This window comes from Fragaria vesca, linkage group LG5, assembly GCF_000184155.1.
Source record: "Fragaria vesca subsp. vesca linkage group LG5, FraVesHawaii_1.0, whole genome shotgun sequence".
In the NCBI taxonomy this organism is placed as follows: domain Eukaryota; kingdom Viridiplantae; phylum Streptophyta; class Magnoliopsida; order Rosales; family Rosaceae; genus Fragaria; species Fragaria vesca.
The window spans coordinates 7,103,891-7,116,012 of record NC_020495.1 but is presented as its reverse complement, the minus strand read 5'-3'; the positions used below and the strand labels follow the sequence as shown (position 1 = coordinate 7,116,012).

General features: G+C 38.5%; 3 protein-coding genes across 3 annotated transcripts; 2 read left to right on the top strand and 1 right to left on the bottom strand.

The window, feature by feature from the left end:
• Window positions 1-79: 79 nt before the first annotated feature.
• On the bottom strand, window positions 80-3,651 carry LOC101314760. The gene is made up of 5 exons (XM_004301037.1): window positions 3,563-3,651; window positions 1,726-1,823; window positions 1,571-1,636; window positions 459-1,405; window positions 80-332 (listed from the first exon to the last, which is right to left on the bottom strand). The coding sequence occupies exons 1-5, from the start codon at window positions 3,649-3,651 to the stop codon at window positions 321-323; spliced, it is 1,212 nt and encodes a 403-aa protein (XP_004301085.1). The 3' UTR covers window positions 80-320.
• A 2,343-nt stretch (window positions 3,652-5,994) lies between these two features.
• LOC101296957 (protein Dr1 homolog) lies at window positions 5,995-8,453 on the top strand. The gene is made up of 6 exons (XM_004299201.1): window positions 5,995-6,148; window positions 6,244-6,305; window positions 6,853-6,942; window positions 7,186-7,280; window positions 7,845-7,913; window positions 8,066-8,453. Exons 2-6 carry the CDS (start codon window positions 6,251-6,253, stop codon window positions 8,225-8,227), a joined length of 471 nt encoding a protein of 156 aa, XP_004299249.1. The 5' UTR covers window positions 5,995-6,148; window positions 6,244-6,250; the 3' UTR covers window positions 8,228-8,453.
• Window positions 8,454-9,164: 711 nt separating this feature from the next.
• Window positions 9,165-10,413, top strand: LOC101296663. The gene has a single exon (XM_004299200.1). The coding sequence runs from the start codon at window positions 9,319-9,321 to the stop codon at window positions 10,111-10,113; it is 795 nt and encodes a 264-aa protein (XP_004299248.1). The 5' UTR covers window positions 9,165-9,318; the 3' UTR covers window positions 10,114-10,413.
• Window positions 10,414-12,122: the final 1,709 nt, after the last annotated feature.

Below are 12,122 nucleotides of genomic sequence, written 5' to 3'. Positions count from 1 at the left end.
CTGAGGTTAATTTATCCGTTTCTCATACATAAAAATGATTTCCACGCTTTTATCAAAAGGAATGACTTCCATGCTCCTTGTAGAAAACCTCTATACTCCATTAGTAAATATTCTGTTCAAGCTCATGAAACAGAGGAAAAGCTAAAATTTCTGACTACACTTGTCCAAAAGGGATACAGAGGATAGTTGACCCATTATTTACCACATAAAGACCCAAAGAAAATTCAAATAAATTCGATTTTCATGTGAACAAACATGATAAGGAATGTGCCATGAGCCCTTCGTTGATCCCTCTTTGCATTACCGCGCATGACACATCACTAATATCTTCCCTGCAAAAAACAAGCATGAGTTACATAACATGCCACTACAAATTTCCCTGTTCTTTATCAAATGGTAATGATACTCTGGTAGTTAAATAGTTCATTAGACATTTAGTTAGTATATAGAGATCTTACTCGGTCAGCTCCTGTCTGTCCCATGGGTGCATAGTTTGTTTGTTCCCCTTGCATGCTCCTTGGCTCCCCTTGGGTGAAATTCTGATTTCCAGGCCCAGGGTAGCCAGAACTGGGTCCTTGGACGTGAGCACCAGCTCTTGGTCCTTCCCCATAATCCCCGGCAATGGGTCCTTGGCCATAACTCCCGGCACTCGGCCCTTGCCCATAACTCCCGGCACTCGGTCCTTGCCCATAAGACCCAGCACTCCCAGCACTCGGTCCTTGAGCGCTCGGCCCTTGCCCATAAGACCCAGCGCTCGGCCCTTGCCCATATGACCCAGCGCTCGGCCCTTGACCATATGATCCAGCGCTCGGCCCTTGCCCATAAGACCCAGCAGTCCCAGCACTTGGTCCTTGCCCATAAGACCCAGCACTTGGTCCTTGCCCATAAGACCCAGCACTTGGCCCTCGCCCATATGATCCAGAGCTCGGTCCTTGCCCATATGATCCAGAGCTCGGTCCTTGCCCATATGATCCAGAGCTCGGTCCTTGCCCATAACCGGAAGTCCTCTCACTACCCCTATGTTCCCCTTGACTAGGAGGAGCGTATGTACTCTGATCTCCTTGTGGAACGTTCCTTTGTGCCTGTTGGTTGTAATTGCCCTGATATGAAGGTATTGGATCTCTACCCTGCTGATATGCATCCCTCCCTCCAGGAGAATTAACTGATGTGTGACCTCTGTTTTCCCCTTGTCCGGGTGGGCCATAAGTCTGCTGTGGAGACCCCGGTTGTGAAGCCCTATAGTTTCCTCCACCTTGTGGAGACCCCGGTTGGCCATACGAGGAATTCCCTTGCTGATTTGGCATTGGTCGATCGTATCTGTTACGATCACGGTATCTTGAGCCCTGCCTCTCATACTGAAATGGGGGCGGTCTGTGTGTAATTACGCCATTATCATATTTGTCTCCTGAAATTTATAACAATAAATAAATAACTAAAATTTCTTCAAGTGAAAGCTTATTCAAAAAAATAGATGAATTATCTCCTTATTCTACAAATTTAAATGAAAACCAGCACATGGTTGAATCTGCTGATAGATTACAACTCAGCATTCTAACAGAAATAAACACACCTCCATACTCCTTGTTCTGCGGATCAATGTAAGAATCCGGCAACACAAAAATAACTCCAGGTACACCTGTATAAGAAAAGTTAGTCCCATGACTATCTTGACTTTTTGAAAAGAGTCTCAGAATGATAGAAGGTAACATAGTGAAATGAAATTACCATTGAACTTCTCTGACTCTTCCTCGCTCATCAACACCTGAAAGCCCGTATATGTTGTTGTGCTACAAGCATAAATTTTCTTTTTTGCCTCTTCCACACTGAATCACAAAGAAAATAACCAATTAAAGTTCCATGACTAAACAAACTAAGTGGTTCAATATATTAAAGCAGAAGATGAAGCATTGAGGCATAAGTTGGTGATCTATAACAATTTAATCACTAAATGCATTAAACAAACAATGGATCATATTCAAAACAAAACCAGAAATAAAACAACCTGTCCGGCAATTGACGTCCATCAACTTGCTATGATAACAAAGCACTCAAGAAATAATCATAATTTCATGACAGCATACTAAGGAGGATGACAACCCCACAGATAAATTCCAGACACAGAACAAAATAAGCAGTTAAAGTTATCGAAAAACTATGAAATACAAACATGTAGAGAGAGAGAGAGAGAGAGAGAGAGAGAGAGTGTGAGAGACTTTGCTAGGGTTTTAGATTGTCTTCCAGACTAAAAACGACACTGGTAGAAGTTTTATTAAGAAAAAAAAAAGGAAATATTTATGAACCAGAAAAAGGAAATGATTATGTAACCAAAAAAAAAAACGAAATCTCTATTAATAAAGCGAGAAGGTTTTTTTGATTTTGTACGGTTAAATTTTTGAACTACCTATAATGCTTATGATTAATTAAAACTTTAAAATATGCCTTTTAATAGATGAAAGATAAATTAGTAATTACAAATGTTAGAAACAAAAAGAAAAAAAACAAAAAGAAAGAAACTTAAAACGTTAGAGGTGGGAGAGAAAATGGGGAGGGAAATCAAACTTTAAGCATAATTATAATAGTTAAAAAAAATTTACACACATACATAGTGCGAGTCAAGATGTTAGTGATTATATAAAAAAAAAGGGAAAATGCTTGAGAACACAAAATTTTTTACCAAAAATATATCCCAAATGATGTGGTTGTGCCATTTCATTTCATACATGTATTTAATTGAATTCCCAAAATTATTTTTATTTGTCATTATTAATTTAAAAAGAAATTTACTGCTCTTCTGCAAAACACAGTTAGCTGTTGCATTTAGTCTTTAATTACTCAAATTCATGAATAATTGAACACTATTTAGAGCTAGTGTTCAATCTCTACCCAATTGAAAACCTATTAGTGAGTAGCTTATGTTTCATGATTCATTCGGAAGTTAGAGTTATTTCTTCAGGTTTTGGATGAATCTTAGTTTACCCAATGCTTACAACACATTCTTTCCAAGACAAACAATCTATTTATTTACAAATGAAACTTCATGAATTGTATAGTGGCAATTTCAATTGTGTTGGGTACCAACTACCAACACTAGTTCATGAGAGAACCTAGGGTTGATTCATGAGGGATAGCTAGCGAATTAGGGTTTTTTTTTTTTTTTAATTTGAAGAAGGCATTTGGGTTATTCTTTTATTGTTCACTTCTGTTCTTGTTTTAAATAAAACAGTTTCATGAATTATTTTTAAATTAATCACAATCCACGTCAATGGTACTACTCTATCGAAGTGTTGAGGTGGCTTCCGCCATGTCATTTGGGATTCATATTTGGTAAAATATTTTGGTGTATGTAGCACTACTATAAAAAAATGATCATTCAATTTGATTACCAACAAAAAAAAAAAAAATTCTCCTATCAAACCGAAACGACAAAATAAAAAAAACACCGAGGGGCATATTTGTTACCCAGATTAGACGGGTCACATGATAAGAGCAAGTTTGTGTTTGGCAACAACACGTATATATTGAGTTTAATGAGCTTACAAAATCTTGGAGAGAGGCTTCACACCTTTTACCATGGGTTTGTGAAAGTCGCCTTTCGCAGTCGTGGTATTCTTCTCTCGCCTCAACCTCATCATTCTCTTTCAGTCGTACCATTCTTTCACTTTTACCACCTTCAGCTGCTCTTCTCTCGGTTCATCTCTCATCTTAAACAAAATATCTTACACTTAGCTTCAACCATTCTACTTTCTTCATTATCTATCTACTCTACTTCATTATTTGTTTATGGTAGTTTATCTCTAATTTTCTCTTAAAACGGGTTATTACTTGATCTAGTAAGAATTTTTGGCATGTTTTACTAACAACTCTTATCAATTTGATGACAGTGTAGCTTGACCTAGTAAGAATTGTCATCAATTTCATGTTTGTGCCTTCTTTTCTTCTTCTTTTTCATGGGTTCAAACTTCAAAGGATGATTTTTGTTTAAGGGAGATTTATGTTTCAATTTGCTGAGGTAGGACTTAGATTATGGTCATGCTTGAACTAAGCATGGGACAAGGCTTCTGTACCATAAGTCATGTGAATTATTTTATTTATTTATTTTTTTTCTGATTAGAAAAAAAAATTACAACTAGAACCCTTTGCTACACCCGCCACCACATTGGTCAAACCGGTAGGCGATGAAAACAGAGGGAGGAAACTGGGCATTCCAACACATAACATCAGAAACATAATGACCTAATTGAGCTAAAGCATTTGCCATGAAGTTTTCTTTCCTCCATACATGATTAAACAAAACAAACTGGAAACTATTACAAAGATGTAAAATATCTTGGACTAAGAACTTGATCCTCTAGGGACATTGCGCTTTGGCAGTAATGCCATCTAATAGGGTTTTGGAGTCACCTTGAATGAAAACTGACTGAGACGTGGAGGATGCTAAGTGCAATAAGCCATGTTTGAGAGCTTGAGCTTTAACAGAGAGAACATCAGAGTAGCCAAGATTTGTTGACACTGCAACAAGAGAGTGTCCATTGTGATCTCGAATTACAAAACCTGCATCAGCTTTATGAGAGGCACACACAGAACCATCGAAATTTAGCTTCACTGCATGAGGAGGGGGCGGATGCCATTTGATAATCAGTGAGTGATAATCGTCCAAAAAAAAAAGAAAAAAGTGAGAGATCTATTTGTCTTAGAGCAGGTGGGGGGTTGGCAGTTATTTTGAATTATGTTAATGAACGGATCAGTGCTCTATCCAAAACCAAAATCATTACCGTTTATAGTCATAGTTATACCATGCTGTCTTGGATAAGGCTTAACTATTTCAAACTAAACATTTTTATGCTGTCTTGGATCAAGCCTAAACTATTTCAAGCTAAACATTGTTTTATATATATGCTAAATGACTAAATTATACCAAATTTCCTCTAGAGAAACCGTTCCAAAGAGATTAAAGTCATTCCTAACAGTGACATGAAAGGCTATTGCGTGTCCAAGTTGTTGAGGAGATTCAAGCTAATCATTAATGTTTCAAGCTAAACATTGATGGAATTAGAGCCTCTAGTTATGAAAAACTGGGGTTGAAGGAGTTTTTAGAGACCATAACGAGTCTTCCCCCAAAAAACCCAAAAAAAGAGAGATATGTGGGTGATTTGGGTGGACACTTTTCCAATTAATATTGTTGTTGATGAAATTATTGATGTTGAAACTTGAGGCCTCCTTTTAAGGTCTTCATGATACCATATCAAAATTTAGCACTAACTAACTACTAAAATTGTTTTTTTGCTTTCTCAAATGGTAGTTTAGTTGAGGACGTGTTTCTTTTTTTGTTCTTAAATGTTGATTTATAACAGTTGTCATGTGTTATATTTTTTTATTTGAACACATTAATAAGTCCAAAATGTACTTATTTCTCTACAAAAAAAAAAAAAAAGTACCAAAATGTACTTCGATAACAATTAGCTGAAAATATATATTTTTACATGACAAATACTGAAAATAATAATTAAAAACAATCAAATATTAATAGATTTCAATACAAAACTTTTGGTTTGAGATGATTTTATTATAGAAACATATATGACTCAGATGAACAATGCCAAATGAAGTAGCATATATTCCGATAGAATACCTTTTTGCAACCTTCAAGGCTTCAACCGGAGAAGGTTGAAGTCTTGGTGGACACATTTGTGGACAAAAATTAGCTACCGAAGTCTTGGTGAAAACAGAAAAGAAAAGGTAACACCTCCCAGTGGAAAACTGCTTTTACTTTCACTTTTACTAGAATTAGAATTTTCAACTAACCCACGCATTCATCGATCCCCCAAACTTGACGCCAGACGACGCGCGCCCCTCCCACGTGGCCAACACCCCCAAACCCACCTAACCGCGCGAAAGCACCAAAGCGCGTAAAATCAGCGCGTGGCAAAACTGTGAAATCAACGCGCTTTAGGGGGTTTGTGCCCTAATCGCCTGCTCGCGAGATCTGCCTCTCTTATCCTGAAGAACCAATGAACTGCGCCCTCGTCTGATAAATCCATATAACAACCATGTCCCTCCTTCCGATTCCCCTGCAACTCGGTTCGTCAATCGGTTCAGATCCGTCGTATTACGCCGTCTGACTCACGCCTCCGGTACCCGATTCAACCCGGTGAGTCCGATCTCGCTAACCTCCAGATCTGTTAGGGTTTTGCTCGATTTTATTTGGTTCTGTATTGATTTTTGGGCTTGTTGTGGTTCACGCAGGTCAAGGATGGAGCCGATGGACATCGTCGGAAAGTCAAAAGAAGACGCTTCGCTTCCGAAAGGTATAGATTTGATTTTCTGTGTTTTGTGGCTGTTTTGATAGTTAGGTTAATCGATTTTGTGGATTTTGAATTCGATGTGATCCGTTTGCTTATGAATTTTCAGTGTTTTCGGTTCGGTGATTATCAGTGTTACAGGATTCGTTTTTTTTTTTTTTTTTTTGGGTTCGCAAGAGTTCGTAGGAGAATTGGAGTTTTGTTTGAAATTAACAGTGGATTATATCTGGTAAATAGAATGAAAAAAGAATTAAATAGCAGGCTAGCATTTTTGTTGAATTAGATAAGAGATGTTTATGTAGATCTACATGGTTTGCTCATTGCTTTGGGGTAGCAATTTTGCTTTTACTGAATGTCCAATTATTGTCTACATGATGTGCTTTGTGTGCCAAGATTTAAAGTCGATCTGATGTCTGCATACTTGGAACGTGTAGTGATTTTTCTTTTTGGATCAGAGGGTTAGCGCTTAGATTACATTATTATGTGCTATCCTTTTGAAGTTTTGAGTTTGAAGATGCATACTGACTGATGTAAACTTACTGTTTCTTCTCAGCAACCATGACCAAGATCATTAAGGAGATGTTGCCTCCAGATGTGCGCGTCGCAAGAGATGCTCAAGATCTTCTCATTGAGTGTTGTGTAGGTACGAATAAATGAAAGAGTAGTTTTGTTTATGTTTTTCTTTTGGCATATGCATTCACAGACACTTTGCTAGGTATCCCATTGGTACATATGTAGTGATATCCCTCATCTAGTTTGAAGTCCAATGATATTTAATGTATTCCTGAATAACATAACACTATGCTTTTGTACTGCCTGGATGATAACCTGTGGCAGATATTTTATTCGTTTAAACTGATTTAATACTTATTTTGTGCCTTTGCAGAGTTTATAAATCTCATTTCATCAGAGTCGAATGAAGTTTGTAGTAGAGAGGAGAAAAGAACAATAGCTCCTGAGCACGTGCTCAAGGCTTTACAGGTTTCTGACCAACTCTCCCTATATATTTCAATGTCTCGATATTGGTTCTTGTTTTTTGTTGTTGCCCTGTGTGTTCCTCTAATTGATTCTAGTACATAGTGAACCTGGGTTTCCATATTATGCGACATTAGTATGTAGAGTGCCCCTATCAATCTATGCATTTGCATCGTTTACTTGCATCATCTTTGTGGATGTAGTTCATTCTTTCTGTAATTCTGATATAGGATGGTTATAGTCACTTTGGTCATCTGTCCTTAAAAGGCATATCTGTTAAATGAGCTTTAAAGTGATCATTGTTTTGTACTTGACCAAAAAAGGTGGTTGGTAATTTCATTGGGGTAGGAATCAACAATACAGATGGTTCTCTGGTGACATGGGGTGAATACTCCAGCACAGGTGAAATGTGTTGACTACCTAGTGATCTTTAACAGGCCTACCACAGCATTAGTAATGTGATTCAGTTAGCTTGTCATAGACATCTTGCAAACAGTTAGCATTAGTTTTTGTGTAACAATGTACATATTCAATTGGCTGCACTTTGACACTTGATTTACTCTTTGTCAGGTCCTTGGGTTCAGCGAGTACATTGAGGAAGTTTATGCAGCATATGAACAACACAAGATTGAGACTGTGGTAAGTTTTCCTCATGTTTTGCTTAATATGTTTATACAAGTAGAGTGCAGGATTGTATTTGCTGAAACTTGTTACCATGGTAGGATCCATGTTTATACGAAGTGAAATTGCAACATAAACAATGTACTGATGAGAGTTGAATCTTTTTTCAGCATGACGTAGCTAAAAGTGTCAAATGGGGCAATGGAGCAGAGATGACCGAGGAACAAGCCTTGGCAGAGCAGCAGAGGATGTTTGCCGAGGCACGTGCCAGAATGAATGGAGGCGCAACTGCGCCCAAGCAACCAGACCCAGACCAAAGTTTAGAGAGCTAACTCTTTAGGATCCTTTATTTTCCTTCAACCGTAGGCAAAGCATCGCTCATCGATTGTGCTTCTAATATCTCTTAAAGTTATGTACAAAATCATTTGACTAGTTTGCTGGCCTATGCTCCTAAGTTGTATTCTCGTTATGGATCCATGTCTATAAGTGAATGTAATTAGTGCGAGTTTGTCCGAATCCTGGTATCACAAATTATGTAAATTATCCAGTCTCGTTATTTTAGTTATGGCTGGCTAGCATTTAGCGGTCACTGGCTTCAATGTGTGGTTTGTCTGTGCGATTGCAATGCTCACGAAAGAAAGCCCTTTTCTAGCTTCTTTCTCATCGTGATTTCTTCTGTGTTTACATCTCCTTCCTCTTTGGACTGATAAGATAACCTTTAATGGGAGCAAAACTCATGTTTTTGATTACGATGCTTCAATGGTGTAGTTGGTAGAGGTCCCCTACAAACATTGAGGTGCCAGTTCGCAGGTAGGTGAAGATCGAAATGTTAACTCTGCGCCCAACATAAGCCATGCCCATGAGAGCTCAGGGACTTAGAACTTGGGATAAACACCAGCACCTCCATACCTGTGCAGTAGAAGAAGACAGGGGCATGGTTATGAAATGCTCACATCAGCATGTCTGGTGTGAATAGTGATGGCTTTGCTCTTTTTCCACTGTGGGTTTTTGGTTTGGTTTTGTGACTCTTAAGTCAAAAAGGGGTGCAGTCAAGCAAAAATCCTTATACCACACCTTAGCTTTGGCTTTGCCCCCACTAAGAAAGTGAAATCACAACCCCATTGTCTCCTCAGATTCCCCTTATTTTGTGTTTTCTAAAAATCCACACCTCCATTGTTACAGTTTGGTGGGTCAGTCTTTGTTTCTTTTGTCAGGATTCTCTTGGGGCAGCTCTGCTAGAAACAAAGAGAGAATTAATGTAGAAACACCACACCACCACCTCTCCCTCAATAAAAGAGAAGAAACCAAACTCCTCTCACTCTCTCTTCTAGTCTTTACTCTTTACTCAACACCAACCTTCTTTAACAACACTGCCTCTCTTCCATTCATTGCTTTCCTCTCTTATGCTACAACACCAACACCAATGGCAAAAAGCTTGCAGGACTCTTCCTCCAAAAGACACTTCCACTGGACCAACAAAGTTGGCAATGAAGATGATCATGGCCATGATGACCATGCTCTTCCTTCTTTGCCAAAAGCAGTGTCTGATGAAGAGAAGAGGAAGGACACTCCTCACAAGGCGATTCAGCTGCAGAGGAGGAAGCTCCAGGCAGCAGCAATATCGAGGCTGCGGTCGGTGCTCACGGCCTTTGGGAAGAACAGGGGAGGCCTTCCACTGGGTCTGGGGTCTAGAGTTGTAGGGACCCTTTTCGGCTCTAAGAAAGGGCATGTGCATTTTGCTCTCCAGAGAGACCCAAACTCACACCCAGCTTTCCTGATTGAGCTTGCTACTCCAATCAGTGGTCTGGTGAAGGAAATGGCTTCCGGGCTTGTGAGGATTGCTTTGGAGTGTGACAAGGAGAAGGAAGATCAGGAGAAGAAGAAAACTATGGAGTCGAAATCGTCGAAATCTGGTTCAGCTGTGAGGAGGTTGCTGGAGGAGCCTGTGTGGAGGACTTACTGCAATGGGAAGAAGTCTGGGTTTGCTAGCAGGAGGGAATGTGGGCCCAAAGAGTGGAAGGTGTTGAAAGCTGTTGAGCCAATTTCAATGGGTGCTGGGGTGTTGCCTTGTGGGGATGAAGGTGAAGATGGTGAGCTCATGTACATGAGGGCCAAGTTTGAGAGGGTTGTTGGGTCCAGAGACTCTGAGGCTTTCTACATGATGAACCCTGACAGCAATGGAGCTCCTGAACTCAGTATCTACTTGCTTCGAGTCTAAAACTGAGCTTGGATTAGCCACTATGTGCTTCAGGTTCTTGAAGAGTAAGCTCTTGTTTAGCTGAGTTTGGAAGCTAATTAGTTCTCTACTAGTATTTTTGTTTTTTTCTTTTTTCTTTTTTCTTAGGTTGGAATATTTGGGGAAAATGGTTAGTGGGATTATGTCTATCTTTCATATGATGTTAGTATAGGTGGGGGGCAATACACTAGAACATGATGTAGGTGGTGGGGGGCATGAAGGTGTACATGTATAGCTTTTTCCAATCCTTAATTAAGTGATGATGAGACCTGATGTTAATGCAATGATGATTGTCATCTTTACTAATGCTTCTTAATCTGTCCAGTTTTTGATGGAGTTATTTGTTATTGTTATGTGTTGTTGTTTAAATTGTTGGAGAAATTATGTATGAATCTGTTATATATGCCCTGCTAGCAGCTGAGCTGAGGAACTTGTGATTCAGTTTGTAAATCCATTTTTGGTATATTGCTGTTAGAATATCCAATTATCCATCATTCTGTTATTCTGTTTGTTTTGTGGTTATGTATTCTTGACTTGCTATATCAAGAAAGAAGATAATACTATTCTTTCATATTACCGGTTGTATGCAATTATGTGTTTATCTCTCTCATCACATGACTCTAAATGGCTAAACGCGATGAACATAAAATTCTAATAAATGACTCTGTTTTTGCTTTTTTTGTTATACGACCTAACATGCAAGCAATATAATGAGAAAGATGGACACAAGATTGTAAACAATCAGTGGTAATGAGGAAAAATCTGTACTTCAATGTCATACCATCAGGTCGGTAGATTAGTACAATAACTCCTTCGCTTTTTGTAAGGGGCCTTCCCCTGCATAATGTTTTTGGTGATTATAAATCATGGGGCATGAATATGCAAAACATATAAACTGCTTTTCTTCTCTGTAGCTGAAAGATCTGTGCTTAAATCATAAGATAGCTTCAGAGGCCTAGCCAAAAAGAAAAAAAAATCTAATGACACAAAGATGCAATTTTCTTTTTCCTTTTGTCTGTGTGGGTCTCTCTCTTCTATATGGAATAGCTTCAATGATAGGTTTGATGTCTCTTTTTTGCTTTACTATTCATTTCCGTTTAACTTATTTCCTTTTCTGCTGTTATGGTGATACACACACATTCATCCCATAAAAAACCAGCATTTGGTCCAAAAGTATAGGCCTATTCCAGTTTCCAATCATTTCTTTTGATATATAATTTTGTGTTAGAATGATCCCAAGATAAGTTTACTAAAGTAATCATAGAAGTCATCAAAAGCAAAATATAAAATGAAATCCACCCCCAAATCCAATTCCTGACAGCAGAATTTTGGCTTTTGCTTATAATTGACTGCTTTTTATTTGTATGTTCTTTATTTTTCATTTTCTCCTCCTAAATGTAAATCCTGTTGACTGCTTTTCCACCTTGGCACTTGATTCCCTACTGAGCTTAAATAACTACTGCTTACATTCTATTTCACTGTGTGAATTTGCATCAGCAATCTGAAATGACATCCTTAAACCCAGAAATGAAATGCAGATGACATTCTTACAAGGATAGTTGGGTCATGTTCTGTAGCTTATGTTACAGTGCTGGTGTGCCAGTGTCTGTCTTGTGTTTAGTGTTTACCCCTTTTATCCTAGTTTCAAGGCTTTCATGTATTAAGTGTATGCCTTTTCTTTCTCCTCTCTCTGCAACTACAATGAGAAAGAATATAATGGGAAGGAGAGGCCCATGCCAGAGGAGAATTTGAAAGGATGGTAATGGATCTGTTAAAGCTAGGATTATGTTATCGCAGAAATCGAGGTTCATGTTGATGATCATCCACCCGTCATATTCTTCAAAGGGTTCAAAAGTTGGTGGTGGCTCTACCTAAAGTTAGGCCGCTGCTTTGCTCAATCATTTATTCAATTAGTACAATCATATATCTCATTTGATTTCAGATTAGAGCTAGAGTTGAAACCAGAATAGAGTTCATTTCTTATGTTCCAT

Excerpts from the sequence above, each read along its gene's own strand:
- LOC101314760 (XM_004301037.1), bottom strand. The coding sequence starts at position 3,651 with ATGGTACGACTGAAAGAGAATGATGAGGTTGAGGCGAGAGAAGAATAC. Across the intron at positions 1,824-3,562 it reads TCACAAACCCATGGTAAAAG|TGTGGAAGAGGCAAAAAAGA; the intron begins GTGTGAAGCCTC and ends TTTGTGATTCAG. Across the intron at positions 1,637-1,725 it reads AGAGTCAGAGAAGTTCAATG|GTGTACCTGGAGTTATTTTT; the intron begins GTAATTTCATTT and ends TTTCTTATACAG.
- LOC101296957 (XM_004299201.1), top strand. The coding sequence starts at position 6,251 with ATGGAGCCGATGGACATCGTCGGAAAGTCAAAAGAAGACGCTTCGCTT. Across the intron at positions 7,281-7,844 it reads ACGTGCTCAAGGCTTTACAG|GTCCTTGGGTTCAGCGAGTA; the intron begins GTTTCTGACCAA and ends ACTCTTTGTCAG. Across the intron at positions 7,914-8,065 it reads AACACAAGATTGAGACTGTG|CATGACGTAGCTAAAAGTGT; the intron begins GTAAGTTTTCCT and ends ATCTTTTTTCAG.
- LOC101296663 (XM_004299200.1), top strand. The coding sequence starts at position 9,319 with ATGGCAAAAAGCTTGCAGGACTCTTCCTCCAAAAGACACTTCCACTGG.